This window comes from Thalassophryne amazonica, chromosome 14, assembly GCF_902500255.1.
Source record: "Thalassophryne amazonica chromosome 14, fThaAma1.1, whole genome shotgun sequence".
Lineage (NCBI taxonomy): Eukaryota > Metazoa > Chordata > Actinopteri > Batrachoidiformes > Batrachoididae > Thalassophryne > Thalassophryne amazonica.
This window is the reverse complement of record NC_047116.1, coordinates 67,738,228-67,752,433: the sequence shown is the minus strand read 5'-3', so window position 1 is coordinate 67,752,433 and position 14,206 is coordinate 67,738,228. Positions and strand designations below refer to the sequence as shown.

General features: G+C 39.9%; 1 protein-coding gene across 1 annotated transcript in view; it reads right to left on the bottom strand.

Annotated features, from left to right (window-relative positions):
* rab3gap1 (RAB3 GTPase activating protein subunit 1) overlaps positions 1-14,206 on the bottom strand; it is a 146,880-nt gene that overhangs the window by 49,794 nt on the left and 82,880 nt on the right. Inside the window, exon 15 of the mRNA XM_034186125.1 lies at positions 6,534-6,706. Within this exon, the coding sequence (XP_034042016.1) occupies positions 6,534-6,706 (173 nt within the window). The remainder of the gene's footprint in view (positions 1-6,533; positions 6,707-14,206) is intronic.

The window sequence follows — 14,206 nt, the reverse complement described above, 5'->3', positions numbered from 1 at the left end:
TATTATATAATAACAAAAACAATATTAAAGGAATATGGGATATATTAAATAGCATTATCAAAAATGGTAATAAAAAACAGAGTTACCCTCAGTATTTCATTGATAATAATGTCAAGAAGGAAAATAAGGATGAGGTAGTCAACGGTTTTAATAATTTTTTTGTAAATATTGGACCAAGCTTGGCAGAAAAAATTCCCAATTCCCAACCTGAGGATTGGGATAATAATCTCATAGAAAGAAATCCCTGTTCAATGTTCCTCACAGCAGTGGATGGAAAAGAAATTATAGACATTGTGAATAATTGTAAATAGAAAACATCTACCGATTTAAATGAAATTGAAATGGTGGTGGTAAAACAGGTCATTGAATGGATTGTAGAACCATTAACACACATCTGTAACTTATCATTTCAAACCGGTAAATTTCCCAATCAAATGAAAATAGCTAAGGTTGTGCCGCTGTATAAGACTGGGGATAGACACCACTTCACAAATTATAGACCTGTTTCTTTGCTTCCACAATTTTCCAAATTATTAGAAAAGTTATTCAATAATAGATTAGACAAATTCATAAATAAACATAAATTACTTACTGATAGTCAATATGGATTCAGAGCACATAGTTCAACATCACTTGCATTAATAGAATCAGTTGAGGAGATTACAAACGCCATAGACCACAAATTACATTCAGTTGGAATATTTATAGACCTTAAAAAGGCTTTTGATACAATCAATCATGACATATTAATCAGTAAACTTGAACAGTATGGGATTAGGGGGTTGGTGTTGCACTGGGTGAGAAGCTACTTAAGTAACAGAAAACAGTTTGTGAAGTTGGGGGAATATACATCATCATGCTTGGACAATGCTTGTGGCGTCCCACAGGGGTCAGTATTGGGTCCAGAACTGTTTCTAATTTATATAAATGATATTGTCAATGTTTCCAAAATATTAAAATTAGTATTATTTGCAGATGACACAAGCATTTTTTGTTCAGGGGGGGATTTGCAGGAGTTACTGAGGAGGATCAGTATAGAAATGGGAAAATTGAAAATATGGTTTGACAGAAACAAATTATCATTAAACTTAAGTAAAACAAAATACATGTTATTTGGATATTGTAATACAGACATACAGGTTCAGTTACAAGTCGAGGGGGTAGATATTGAAAGGGTACATGAAAATAAGTTTCTGGGGGTAATAATAGATGATAAGATAAACTGGAAGACTCATATAAAACATATACAAAGTAAACTGTCAAGAAGCATTTCAGTTCTAAACAAAGCGAAACATATTCTGGACCACAACTCACTCCGCATTCTTTACTGCTCACTGGTTTTACCATATTTACAGTACTGTGCAGAGGCATGGGGTAATACTTATAAAGGTACAACACAATCACTATCAGTAATGCAGAAAAGAGCTATAAGAATTATTCATAATACTGGCTATAGAGATCATACAAATCCACTATTTTTACAATCCAAATTCTTAAAATTCACAGACTTGGTTCATTTTCAAACAGTACAAATCGTGTATAAAGCAATAAACAATTTACTTCCAGCAAATATTAAAAATATGTTTTTTAACAGATCAGGGGATTGCAGTCTGAGGGGGAAATTTAATTTAAAGCATCAGTGGGCACGAACAACATTAAAAGGTTTCTGTATTTCTGTCTGTGGGGTGAGGATGTGGAACAGATTGGGAGTGGGGCTCAAGCAATGTCCAAGCATGAACCAGTTCAAACAGCGGTACAAAAATATGTTTTTTTCTAGGTATAGGGAGGAGGAAGGGTAATGAGGGTTAGGGTGTTTTTGTGTATATATATATATATATATATATATATATATATATATATATATATATATATATATATACACCGATATATAACCGATATATATATATCGGTTTAGGTGTGTAGGAATCTATGTGTATATGTGGCAAAGGGTATTACTGGTTGTGGGGAAGAAGGGGTAGGGATAAATAAGCTGATGCTTCACCCTACCCCTTTTCGGACATGTTGGGTACACAGTAGGAACTTTTTTGTTGTTGTCTTTACTGATCTATCTTGTAATTGTTGTTGTATCAAATGTTCGAAATAAACAGTTTTCATTCATTCATTCATCCCCAGCAACTTACAGGGTCTGGTTGTGAAAGAATGCTCATTATTTATTTAAATCCCTGGTTGTGTCCATGTCTGCCTATCATCCAGCCAGATTACATCTACATTCCCGAGACACAGTCCCATGTTGAAGAATTATAAACTTTAATCTTGGGCAGCAAGCAAATGGCAATCTGTAAGTCTTCAACTGAATCCTCAAGGAAGACACAGGTCTGTTGTTCAAATTCACAAATTGAGCACTTCTGTAGTGCCTACAGTTCTTCAGACATCTCCAGTGTTTTTCCACAAGAACATCAACATCACCATACGAGAAAACAGAATCCAACAGTGTGGTTCTGGGTGTCAAAACCAGGATGCAGCAACATATAGCCCTCAACTTTGTGGAAGGTCAAGGAACAATAAGCCATTTTTGATACATTAACCAGGTTCATGAAGTCTGAAACAATTCTTGTAGCCAGCCCCACCAGTGCCAGTGGTCTCATTGAAGTCACACATGACTGAGGGGCGTTATCTGAGGATCAGTTGTCAATCACTGATTGAAGCTGAGAATTAAAAGTCTCCCTGAAAGAGACACCACACTGTGAAGCCACATATGTCAGACACAGAAGAAGACAGTGCCGGACTTTAGAGCAGGTTTTTGGTGGTCTTAAGCACAAACACCTTCTGGTAACTAACGATGTCTACATAAAAGCTCTGTGCCCAATAACAAATCATTTTTAGATCAACACACACACACACATAAATCAAATCAAATCAAATCAATTTAATTTATATAGCGCCAAATCACAACAAACAGTTGCCCCAAGGCGCTTCATATTGCAAGGCAAAAGCCATACAATAATCACAGAAAAACCCCAACGGTCAAAACGACCCCCTATGAGCAAGCACTTGGCGACAGTGGGAAGGAAAAACTCCCTTTTAACAGGAAGAAACCTCCAGCAGAACCAGGCTCAGGGAGGGGCAGTCTTCTGCTGGGACTGGTTGGGGCTGAGGGAGAGAACCAGGAAAAAGACATGCTGTGGAGGGGAGCAGAGATCAATAACTAATGATTAAATGCAGAGTGGTGCATACAGAGCAAAAAGAGGTGAATAAAAAGAAACAGTGCATCATGGGAACCCCCCAGCAGTCTAAGTCTATAGCAGCATAACTAAGGGATGGTTCAGGGTCACCTGATCCAACCCTAACTATAAGCTTTAGCAAAAACGAAAGTTTTAAGCCTAATCTTAAAAGTAGAGAGGGTGTCTGTCTCCCTGATCTGAATTGGGAGCTGGTTCCACAGGAGAGGAGCCTGAAAGCTGAAGGCTCTGCCTCCCATTCTACTCTTACAAACCCTAGGAACTACAAGTAAGCCTGCAGTCTGAGAGCGAAGCGCTCTATTGGGGTGATATGGTACTACGAGGTCCCTAAGATAAGATGGGACCTGATTATTCAAAACCTTATAAGTAAGAAGAAGAATTTTAAATTCTATTCTAGAATTAACAGGAAGCCAATGAAGAGAGGCCAATATGGGTGAGATATGCTCTCTCCTTCTAGTCCCCGTTAGTACTCTAGCTGCAGCATTTTGAATTAACTGAAGGCTTTTTAGGGAACTTTTAGGACAACCTGATAATAATGAATTACAATAGTCCAGCCTAGAGGAAATAAATGCATGAATTAGTTTTTCAGCATCACTCTGAGACAAGACCTTTCAAATTTTAAAGATATTGCGTAAATGCAAAAAAGCAGTCCTACATATTTGTTTAATATGCGCTTTGAATGACATATCCTGATCAAAAATGACTCCAAGATTTCTCACAGTATTACTAGAGGTCAGGGTAATGCCATCCAGAGTAAGGATCTGATTAGACACCATGTTTCTAAGATTTGTGGGGCCAAGTACAATAACTTCAGTTTTATCTGAGTTTAAAAGCAGGAAATTAGAGGTCATCCATGTCTTTATGTCTGTAAGACAATCCTGCAGTTTAGCTAATTGGTGTGTGTCCTCTGGCTTCATGGATAGATAAAGCTGGGTATCATCTGCGTAACAATGAAAATTTAAGCAATACCGTCTAATAATACTGCCTAAGGGAAGCATGTATAAAGTGAATAAAATTGGTCCTAGCACAGAACCTTGTGGAACTCCATAATTAACTTTAGTCTGTGAAGAAGATTCCCCATTTACATGAACAAATTGTAATCTATTAGACAAATATGATTCAAACCACCGCAGCGCAGTGCCTTTAATACCTATGGCATGCTCTAATCTCTGTAATAAAATTTTATGATCAACAGTATCAAAAGCAGCACTGAGGTCTAACAGAACAAGCACAGAGATGAGTCCACTGTCCGAGGCCATAAGAAGATCATTTGTAACCTTCACTAATGCTGTTTCTGTACTATGATGAATTCTAAAACCTGACTGAAACTCTTCAAATAGACCATTCCTCTGCAGATGATCAGTTAGCTGTTTTACAACTACCCTTTCAAGAATTTTTGAGAGAAAAGGAAGGTTGGAGATTGGCCTATAATTAGCTAAGATAGCTGGGTCAAGTGATGGCTTTTTAAGTAATGGTTTAATTACTGCCACCTTAAAAGCCTGTGGTACATAGCCAACTAATAAAGATAGATTGATCATATTTAAGATCGAAGCATTAAATAATGGTAGGGCTTCCTTGAGCAGCCTGGTAGGATTGGGGTCTAATAAACATGTTGATGGTTTGAATGAAGTAACTAATGAAAATAACTCAGACAGAACAATCGGAGAGAAAGAGTCTAACCAAATACCGGCATCACTGAAAGCAGCCAAAGATAACGATACGTCTTTGGGATGGTTATGAGTAATTTTTTCTCTAATAGTTAAAATTTTGTTAGCAAAGAAAGTCATGAAGTCATTACTAGTTAAAGTTAATGGAATACTCAGCTCAATAGAGCTCTGACTCTTTGTCAGCCTGGCTACAGTGCTGAAAAGAAACCTGGGGTTGTTCTTATTTTCTTCAATTAGTGATGAGTAGAAAGATGTCCTAGCTTTACGGAGGGCTTTTTTATAGAGCAAACAGACTCTTTTTCCAGGCTAAGTGAAGATCTTCTAAATTAGTGAGACGCCATTTCCTCTCCAACTTACGGGTTATCTGCTTTAAGCTGCGAGTTTGTGAGTTATACCACGGAGTCAGGCACTTCTGATTTAAAGCTCTCTTTTTCAGAGGAGCTACAGCATCCAAAGTTGTCTTCAATGAGGATGTAAAACTATTAACGAGATACTCTATCTCACTTACAGAGTTTAGGTAGCTACTCTGCACTGTGTTGTTATATGGCATTAGAGAACATAAAGAAGGAATCATATCCTTAAACCTAGTTACAGCGCTTTCTGAAAGACTTCTAGTGTAATGAAACTTATTCCCCACTGCTGGGTAGTCCATCAGAGTAAATGTAAATGTTATTAAGAAATGATCAGACAGAAGGGAGTTTTCAGGGAATACTGTTAAGTCTTCTATTTCCATACCATAAGTCAGAACAAGATCTAAGATATGATTAAAGTGGTGGGTGGACTCATTTACATTTTGAGCAAAGCCAATAGAGTCTAATAATAGATTAAATGCAGTGTTGAGGCTGTCATTCTCAGCATCTGTGTGGATGTTAAAATCGCCCACTATAATTATCTTATCTGAGCTAAGCACTAAGTCAGACAAAAGGTCTGAAAATTCACAGAGAAACTCACAGTAACGACCAGGTGGACGATAGATAATAACAAATAAAACTGGTTTTTGGGACTTCCAATTTGGATGGACAAGACTAAGAGTCAAGCTTTCAAATGAATTAAAGCTCTGTCTGGGTTTTTGATTAATTAATAAGCTGGAATGGAAGATTGCTGCTAATCCTCCGCCCCGGCCCGTGCTACGAGCATTCTGACAGTTAGTGTGACTCGGGGGTGTTGACTCATTTAAACTAACATATTCATCCTGCTGTAACCAGGTTTCTGTAAGGCAGAATAAATCAATATGTTGATCAATTATTATATCATTTACCAACAGGGACTTAGAAGAGAGAGACCTAATGTTTAATAGACCACATTTAACTGTTTTAGTCTGTGGTGCAGTTGAAGGTGCTATATTATTTTTTCTTTTTGAATTTTTATGCTTAAATAGATTTCTGCTGGTTATTGGTGGTCTGGGAGCAGGCACCATCTCTACGGGGATGGGGTAATGAGGGGATGGCAGGGGGAGAGAAGCTGCAGAGAGGTGTGTAAGACTACACATAAGCAGAGGTGTTATTAAGATTCAGAGGATGCTGCACTGACACTATTCATACTATGTTTTCTTTAATGTTTGTGTTGAAATCCTTGAAATTTGGCACAGCTGTCAACAGTGATAACTGACACATCTCTGAATATGCATTACAGCCACTCAGTCAATGTTTAACAGTGTCTTACTCACCCATAGATGAGATAGTTGTTTTCCCAGCGGTAGCGTAACTCTAAGACAAATTCATGCCAGAGGTGTGCCACTGCACGCAGCCCGCTGTGGTAATAGTTGACCAGAAACACACAAGTTGCCAGTCGGTATGTCAAGCTGTCAATGGGCACCGACTTCAACTGGAGGAAAAGGCTCTGCACACAAAAAGAATACAGCAGTGGATACACAGCGCTTTGACAAAAAGTTCCACTTTCACAATTAACTGGCCATTTATAGTGGATATGACAGGGAGGAATTCATAATTAGTGAATGTTCAATCATACCTGTTCAATTAAAAAGAAAAAAAAAAAAAAAAACAAGACCGCATTCCCTGTCTTGCCCCAAGTGAAGGAGTTCAAGTACCTCGGGGTCTTGTTCATGGGTGAGTGGAAAATGGAGCGCAAGATTGGCTGGAGAATCTGCGTAGCAGGGGCGATATTGCATACACTCTACCGTACTGTTGTGATGAAAAGGGAGCTGAGCCAAAAGGCGAAGCTCTAGATCTACTGGTCAATCTTCATTCCTACCTATGATCATGAGGGTTGGATCATGACCGAAAGAACTAGATCACGGGTACAAGCGGCTGAAATTGGTTTCCTTAGGAGGGTGGCTGGTGTCTCTCTTAGAGATAGGGTGAGAAGCTCCTTCACATTGAAGTAGCCAGCTGAGGTGGTTTGGGCAATAGTTAGGATGCCTCCTGGGTCCCTGCCTAGGGAGGTGTTCTAGGTACATCCATCTGGGAGGAGACCCTGGGGAAGACCCAGGACTAGGTAGAGAGATTATATCTCCACACTGGCCTGGGAACACCTCGGGATCCCCCAGTCAGAGGTTGTCAATGTGGCCCGGGAAAGGGAAGTCTGGGGTCCCCTGCAGGAGTTGTTGCCCCCCCGACCTGATATCGGATAAGTGGTTGAAGATGAGTGAGTGAGTGAGTGAGTGACAAACACACAAACCAAAACAAACCATGCACTTCCAAATCTAACATAACATAGCTATGAGATTAAAATATGGGAATGTGCCAGAAATATGAAATAAAATTGTTGAATCTTTTGTTGGTGAACACATAACACAGAATCATGTTATCATCACTGTTTAATGACACCATGAATCTCTGCTCCAGCTCAAAGAGAAAGGAATGAAATACTATGCCACAGATTTACAGACAAGCTGTTCAGTGCTGATCTGTTGCGATATGATCATTTTTAATGTGAGTAGTTAATCTGCTTGGTGTTAATTTTTTAAAGTCTTTATGCACTTGTAACGTACTGTGACACCAGAAACTTTCATCTAAAGCAACTTATAATCACACCCACACATCAATGCCAAGATCATCAGTGAAATGTGTCGACTGTTAGGTGCAGTGTTTTGCTCAAGGACACTTCAATACATAATCGAGATCAACAGCAAGGATTAAGGATGATCATAAATCCTTCTGGAACTCTTCTCAACACGATACTACTGTAATACTAAAGATACAGAAAATATCTGAGGGGTCTGCAGACACTGATGATCACAACAAGTCAGGTATTTTAAATCTTATATATATATATATATATATATATATATATATATATATATATATATATATATATTACCTTTGTGTGGTGTACATATTTTTGTTATTCAACTGGTGTTTGTTGGTCTGGTGGACCCGCTGCATTTTTGGGTTTTTAATTCAACACAATCAAACAATTTTCTGTTAACATACTCAACAGATGTTTATTTCATTTCAATTAAATAATTAATCGTCTCACTGTTCACCTAATAAAAAACAAAAATAGGCACACCAGACCTGAACAAGATACAAGGGTTAAACGTCTGTACATACAAGTGACCCCTCAATTTTATACCAGACAGAGAAAATGTTGAAAATTTTATTTAGAATTTTATTACACTGTAAAAAATTACAAACAAACTTTGGACACTGAAAGTGAATAAGACAAACAGTCCAGAAAGTGTAAGTATTAACATACTCACACACTGTTCCTATTTTGATGTGTCCTTATTTATACTTTTTAAGCACTCACTTCAGAGTGCAGTTACCTCAAGATAGATTAGAGATGCAGGTGACATCAAGGGTTGGCTCCATCAGGTTCCTGGGAGTGCAGCTCTCTGACAGCCTCTCCTGGACTGTCAACACCACAGTGGTGGTGAAGAAAGCCCAGCAGCGACTCCACTTCCTGAGGGTGCTCAAGAGGAACAATCTGGAGGAGAAGCTGCTGGTGTTGTTCTACAGAGACACCATCGAGAGCATCCTGACGTACTGCATCACAGCGTGGTACGTGGGGTGCTCAGCAGCAGACAGGAGAGCACTGCAGAGGGTGATCAAAACGGTCCAGGGGATCACTGGCTGCTCTCTGCCGAGCCTGGACGACATTGCCAGCTCTCGCTACCTCAGCTGTCATTAACATTGAGAACTGCACTGAGACGATCTGATCAGGCTGCACTTACACCGTTGTACACAGACAACAGCATTAACATCTCAACATAAAACTTTTTGTATATTGTGCCTAAAACTCTCCTGGATATATTAACTGGGTTTTTAGACACTGTTACTGCATTTGTTTTATGTAAAAATGTCAGACGCTCAGGTTGTTTCTCCGTTCTTTTTAATGGGAGTTGCAGCGAGCTGCGATCGCTTCCTCTTCATGTTGTTCGCGGAGAAAGTGAAGTTTGCACTTTAACGTCCTGTTTACTGTAATAAATAATTGTTTTATTAACAAACAGACGTATATTTTACCTGTGCATAATAAAATATGTAAAGTAAAAGAAAAAAGTTTTATTAAGTGTTCCGACCATAGAGCCAGACGAATGCGTTTAATGGAGGTGGAGGTGAAGAAGGGAGGGAGGGAGGTTTGCGCACCATGTAAACACAAATTAAACTTAAACTGTAAATCCTTAAAAGGATCATACAGACGTAACTTTAATTGTAAACTTGGAGGTCTTTGGACCCGGAAACAGATTTATCACGTGATGCGTTACGTCAACGCTTAACAACTGGATAAAGAAGAACTGATCGGCCTCACATACACAGCATCGGTCCAGAATCTGCGACACATTTTGGCAGAGTTGGTTCTCCTCTGTCAAAATGTGTTGTAGATTCTGGAGAAGTTCCGATTGTTGCAGTTCTGGAGAAGTTGTCAAAATGACTGCATATCCTTGTAAACTAAAGTGTGGATACCTGATGCAGGCCCAGCGGGTTGGGGCGCGTTTTTGACAAATATTTTGAAATGATACTCAGGTTGGCTTGGGTTTGGTCACGTCGGCACAAAGACACTGAACACATGGAACTTTTGTGAAGCAATGTCATAGCCCTGCCTCTGTAACCTCAGCCACTCACAATTAATGACATGTTATTGTTGTTAACAGTATGCATGATTCGTAGCATAAAAACAGGAAACAGAATGTGATCTCTTAAACTAGGTCAAGGTTAACCATCATTGAACTTATCCAAGGTCTGTGCCTCAAGAAAGTTTGAAGACTGTAGCAATAATAGGAGCGGACTTATGCTGAGCACGGCAGACGGACACAAAGCCTTCGCAAAACCCAATGGGATGGTGTCTAACCTATTTTAAACTCCGATCACCATTCCCCTGTATCCCATTATGTAGAGCCACGCATCCAGGCACCCCATCTCCTTTAATGTGTTGCATTTTTCTCTTAGGATGACGATGAATGCTAATGTACAGCTATCTGTGTAAAAGCACTATACGAGGTCTCTTAGATAATAAACCGACCCTTTTATTTTATTTTTTTTAACTATATGGATTTGAATGACATGCGATTACACCAATCATGCTTGAACCCTCGTGCGCATGCGTGAGTTTTTTCACGCGTGTCGGTGACGTCATTTCCCTGTGGGCAGGCCTTGAGTGAGATGTGGTCCCGCCCTCTCGGCTGAATTCCTTTGTTTCACACGCTGCTCGAGACGGCGCGCGTTGCTTTGTCAAAATTTTTTCTGGACCTGTGAGGAATATCCGAGTGGACACTATTCGAGAAATTAAGCTGGTTTTCTGTGAAAAGTTTAACGGCTGATGAGAGATTATGGGGTGTTTCTGTCGGTGTAAGGACTTCCCACGGAGCGGGACGTCCTGCAGCGCTTCCAGGCGCTGTCGTCGGCCTGTTTCGAGCTGAAAACATCCTAATTTAAGGCTTAATTCACCCAGGACATCGTGAGAGAACAGAGAACATTCAGAAGAGGCCGGCATGAGGAATTTATGCGGACATTCCACTGTTTAAGGACATTTTTTTAATGACAGACGTACGCGCAAATTCGCCGAGTCGTTTCCGTGACGACTCGGCAAATCTGTGTGCGCCGCGACAGGAAAAACACCTCCGTGTTGAAAACCATTTGTAGAATTCAGGCGGCTTTTAATGGCTTTCAACAAGTGAGTAACTGAGAAATTGTTTAACAGCTTGGGCATGTTCCAACTTGCCCGTTAAGATTTCCAACGGAGGTGTTTTTCCTGCCGCGACCCCCCGCGGTCGGGTCCAGCCCGACATGCGACTCTGCCCGCACGTTCTTTCATTACAAAATGACCGTTAACAATGGAATGTCCGAATAAACTCCTCATGCCGACTTCTTCTGAAAGTTCTCTGTTCTCTGACGACTTACTGCGTCAACAGAGCCTGAAATGTGGAAGTTTTCAACTTGAAACGGCGAGACGCTGCCGCCTCGAAGCGCAGATCGCTGTCAGGCGCCGTGGACCGTCCTTAAAGCGACACTACCAGACCAAAATCTCTCATCAGCCGTTAAAATTTTTACTGAAAACCAGCTGAATTTATTGAATGGTGTCCACTCAGTTGTGCCTTACAGTTTTGAAAAATTTTTTATCAAACAAAGCAACAGTCTCTGAGCCATTCCTAAACAATGAAAAAAATCGACGAGCGGGTGGACGACTCCTCACTCAAAGACTGCCCACAGGCGAATGACGTAACCGACAGGCGTGAAAAAACTCTCGCATGCCCACGAGGGTTCAAGCATGTCTGATGTAATCACACGTGATTCAAATCCATATGGTTTTTGAAAAAATAATAAGGTCGGATACTTTTCTAATAGACCTCGTACATGCATCATTTAAGAGCCTCTGTAAGGCCTACCCGAATATTGTATTTTATAAATCATAGAAATATTTTGCGCATGACTTTAGACCAGTCCATGCTACCTAAAAATCAAGGGTTTATGAGTAAAATGTCTGTATTTTTAATCTTTTCACTTGATTTGGATGGAAACAGTCTCAACTTAATTTCAAGACCCTAGCAGTAATAGCAATGGACTTATGCTAAGCACAGACAGACGGACGGACGCAAAGCCTTCACAATACCCAATGGCCATATTTGATGACCTTGGGTAAAAATGAGTTTGTTTGGTTGATTCAGAGTACCACCAAAGGGAACCTGCATACCACTACAGTTTGAGAACTATGGGATCAATGCAAAGTCACAAAGCTAAAATAAATGTTGACAAATATTATGAAACAGATATCATTTATTTAGATTTTTGCCAAAGCATTTGATACAGTACCTCATCAAAGATTATGACTAAAGGTTTTATAAGAGACATACAATGTCATAATTTAATCAGATTCCAGGGAGTTTTATTCTATGACAGTGAGACCTTAGGAGGAAGTCATAAAAGCCTAAAAGCATAAAAGCAACATCTTTGAACAGAGTGGTAGATGACTGGAACAGCTTAACTGACACAGGCACTGGCAACCTCCAATGAACACCTAAGAAGTCACCATCCATCCATTTTCTAAACCCCTTACTCCAATTAAGGGTCACGGGGGGCCAGAGTCTATTCCAACATTCAGTAAGTAAGAGGGGGGATACACCATAGACAGGACACCAGTCTACTAGAGGTCCACATAGTCAGACAGACTCAGTGACATGCACACCTACAATCAATTTAAAGTCTCCAATGCACTTAAACTGCATGTCTTTTGGAGTGAGAGGAACCCAGAGCACCCACAGGAAACCCACATGAACACAAATAAACTCCACACAGAAAGGACCAGGTGAAAAGCAATCCCAGGACCGTTTTGCTGTGAGGCAACAGTGCTAACCACTAAGCCATTGTGCCGTCTTAGTTAAAAAAAAAAAACCTGCACCTATAATTTTACCAAAATTTTATCCTCATTCCATATTTATTTTACAATGTACAATATATTGACTTTTTAAAAACTGTACTATTTTACCTCTGTGAGAATTAGAACCTTGTGGTAGATAGGTTTGTGTTCCCCTGTATTCCTGAGACCAGCGACGACACCTGCCTTCACTGCGCATGCGTCATTTTGGACCACAGCAGCACGTCTGAGAGAGAGTCTCTTCACCCAAAGCGATCAAATGGATTAATGGGATTATTAACATCAGATGATAAAGGTAAGACCTCTTAAATCATTCTAAAGCCAGTTTAAGCAGAAACGAGGCTGTTTTAAGCAGAAACTCCGCAAAAATCTGTGGCACTTTGAAATGACCGACGCACGGTGAATGTGTCAGCTAGCAGCTCGTGTAGCCGCGGTGTTCTGATCGCTTCCTCCATTTATTATGATGAAATAATGTCTGAATTTATGTGGAAATGATTGTTGTACAAAAGCTTTAGATATCTGTCGCTGAGATAGATGATGACTGGAGTGCAGTTTTAAGCAGAAACAAGGTGATAGTCCGTGAACCACAGCTAATGACACATGCGCAGTGAAGGCAGGGCGGACCAATTTTTAGGGGGAACCAATTCGCCGGTGAGACATTTCAGTGAGTCACACTGTTTCTGTCCTTCTGTCTCCTGCTTTCTGCAGGAGGTGGGGACAGCCCTGCTCTGTGCGTAAGGTGCTCAGAGTGGACAGAAATGCGACTACATTATTCCATTGAGAAATTTGGATGGTTAAGTGGAACTGGTTAACTACTTTTTCTTTAATATAAAACTTAAAGCTAAAGCGTACTGATCGACATTTGTATTGAATCACTGTCCCAGTACAAGAACAGGCTGCTGCATGCAAGTTAACGCAGACAGTGCAATCAGCTAATTACAAAAACTGACATTTTATATGAACTTTGGTGTTCTGGTTAATTACTGAAAAAAACTTTTCAAGATTCTGAGAGTAATATGTGACAGCTGTTTGAAGTTTGATCAACAAATAAATTCTGTTGACAAAGCAAGTTTTTTTTCCAGCTGTGTCTGACTTCTGGCTAAAGTAAACCACTTTCTCAGTAGATGTGATATTCAGATGGCCATTTATGCTTTCATCAGCTCCAGGCTTGATTACTGTAATGCACTTTATGCTGCTGTTAACCAGTGTTCTCTTGCACGCCTCCAACTTGTGCAGAATGCCGCTGCTTGTTTTTCAACAAACACTTCCAGACATGACCACATTACACTTGTACTTTACTCACTCCACTGGATTTCAGTTGATTTGAAGATTTTAATGTTTGTTATAAAGTGAACGGCCTTGTACCTTCCTACTTGTCAGAATTTTAAACTTCCGCACAGCAGGATATTACGAGCATCTGGTCAACTTTACTTAGATGTTCCGGGATCAGAATACAAACTCTGGGGTGATCACTGTTTTGCAGTAGCTGGCCCCAGACTGCAGAACAAGTTACCTCCCGATTTACACACCATTTCTGACCTAGTACTTTTTTATAGTGCATTTGGAAAG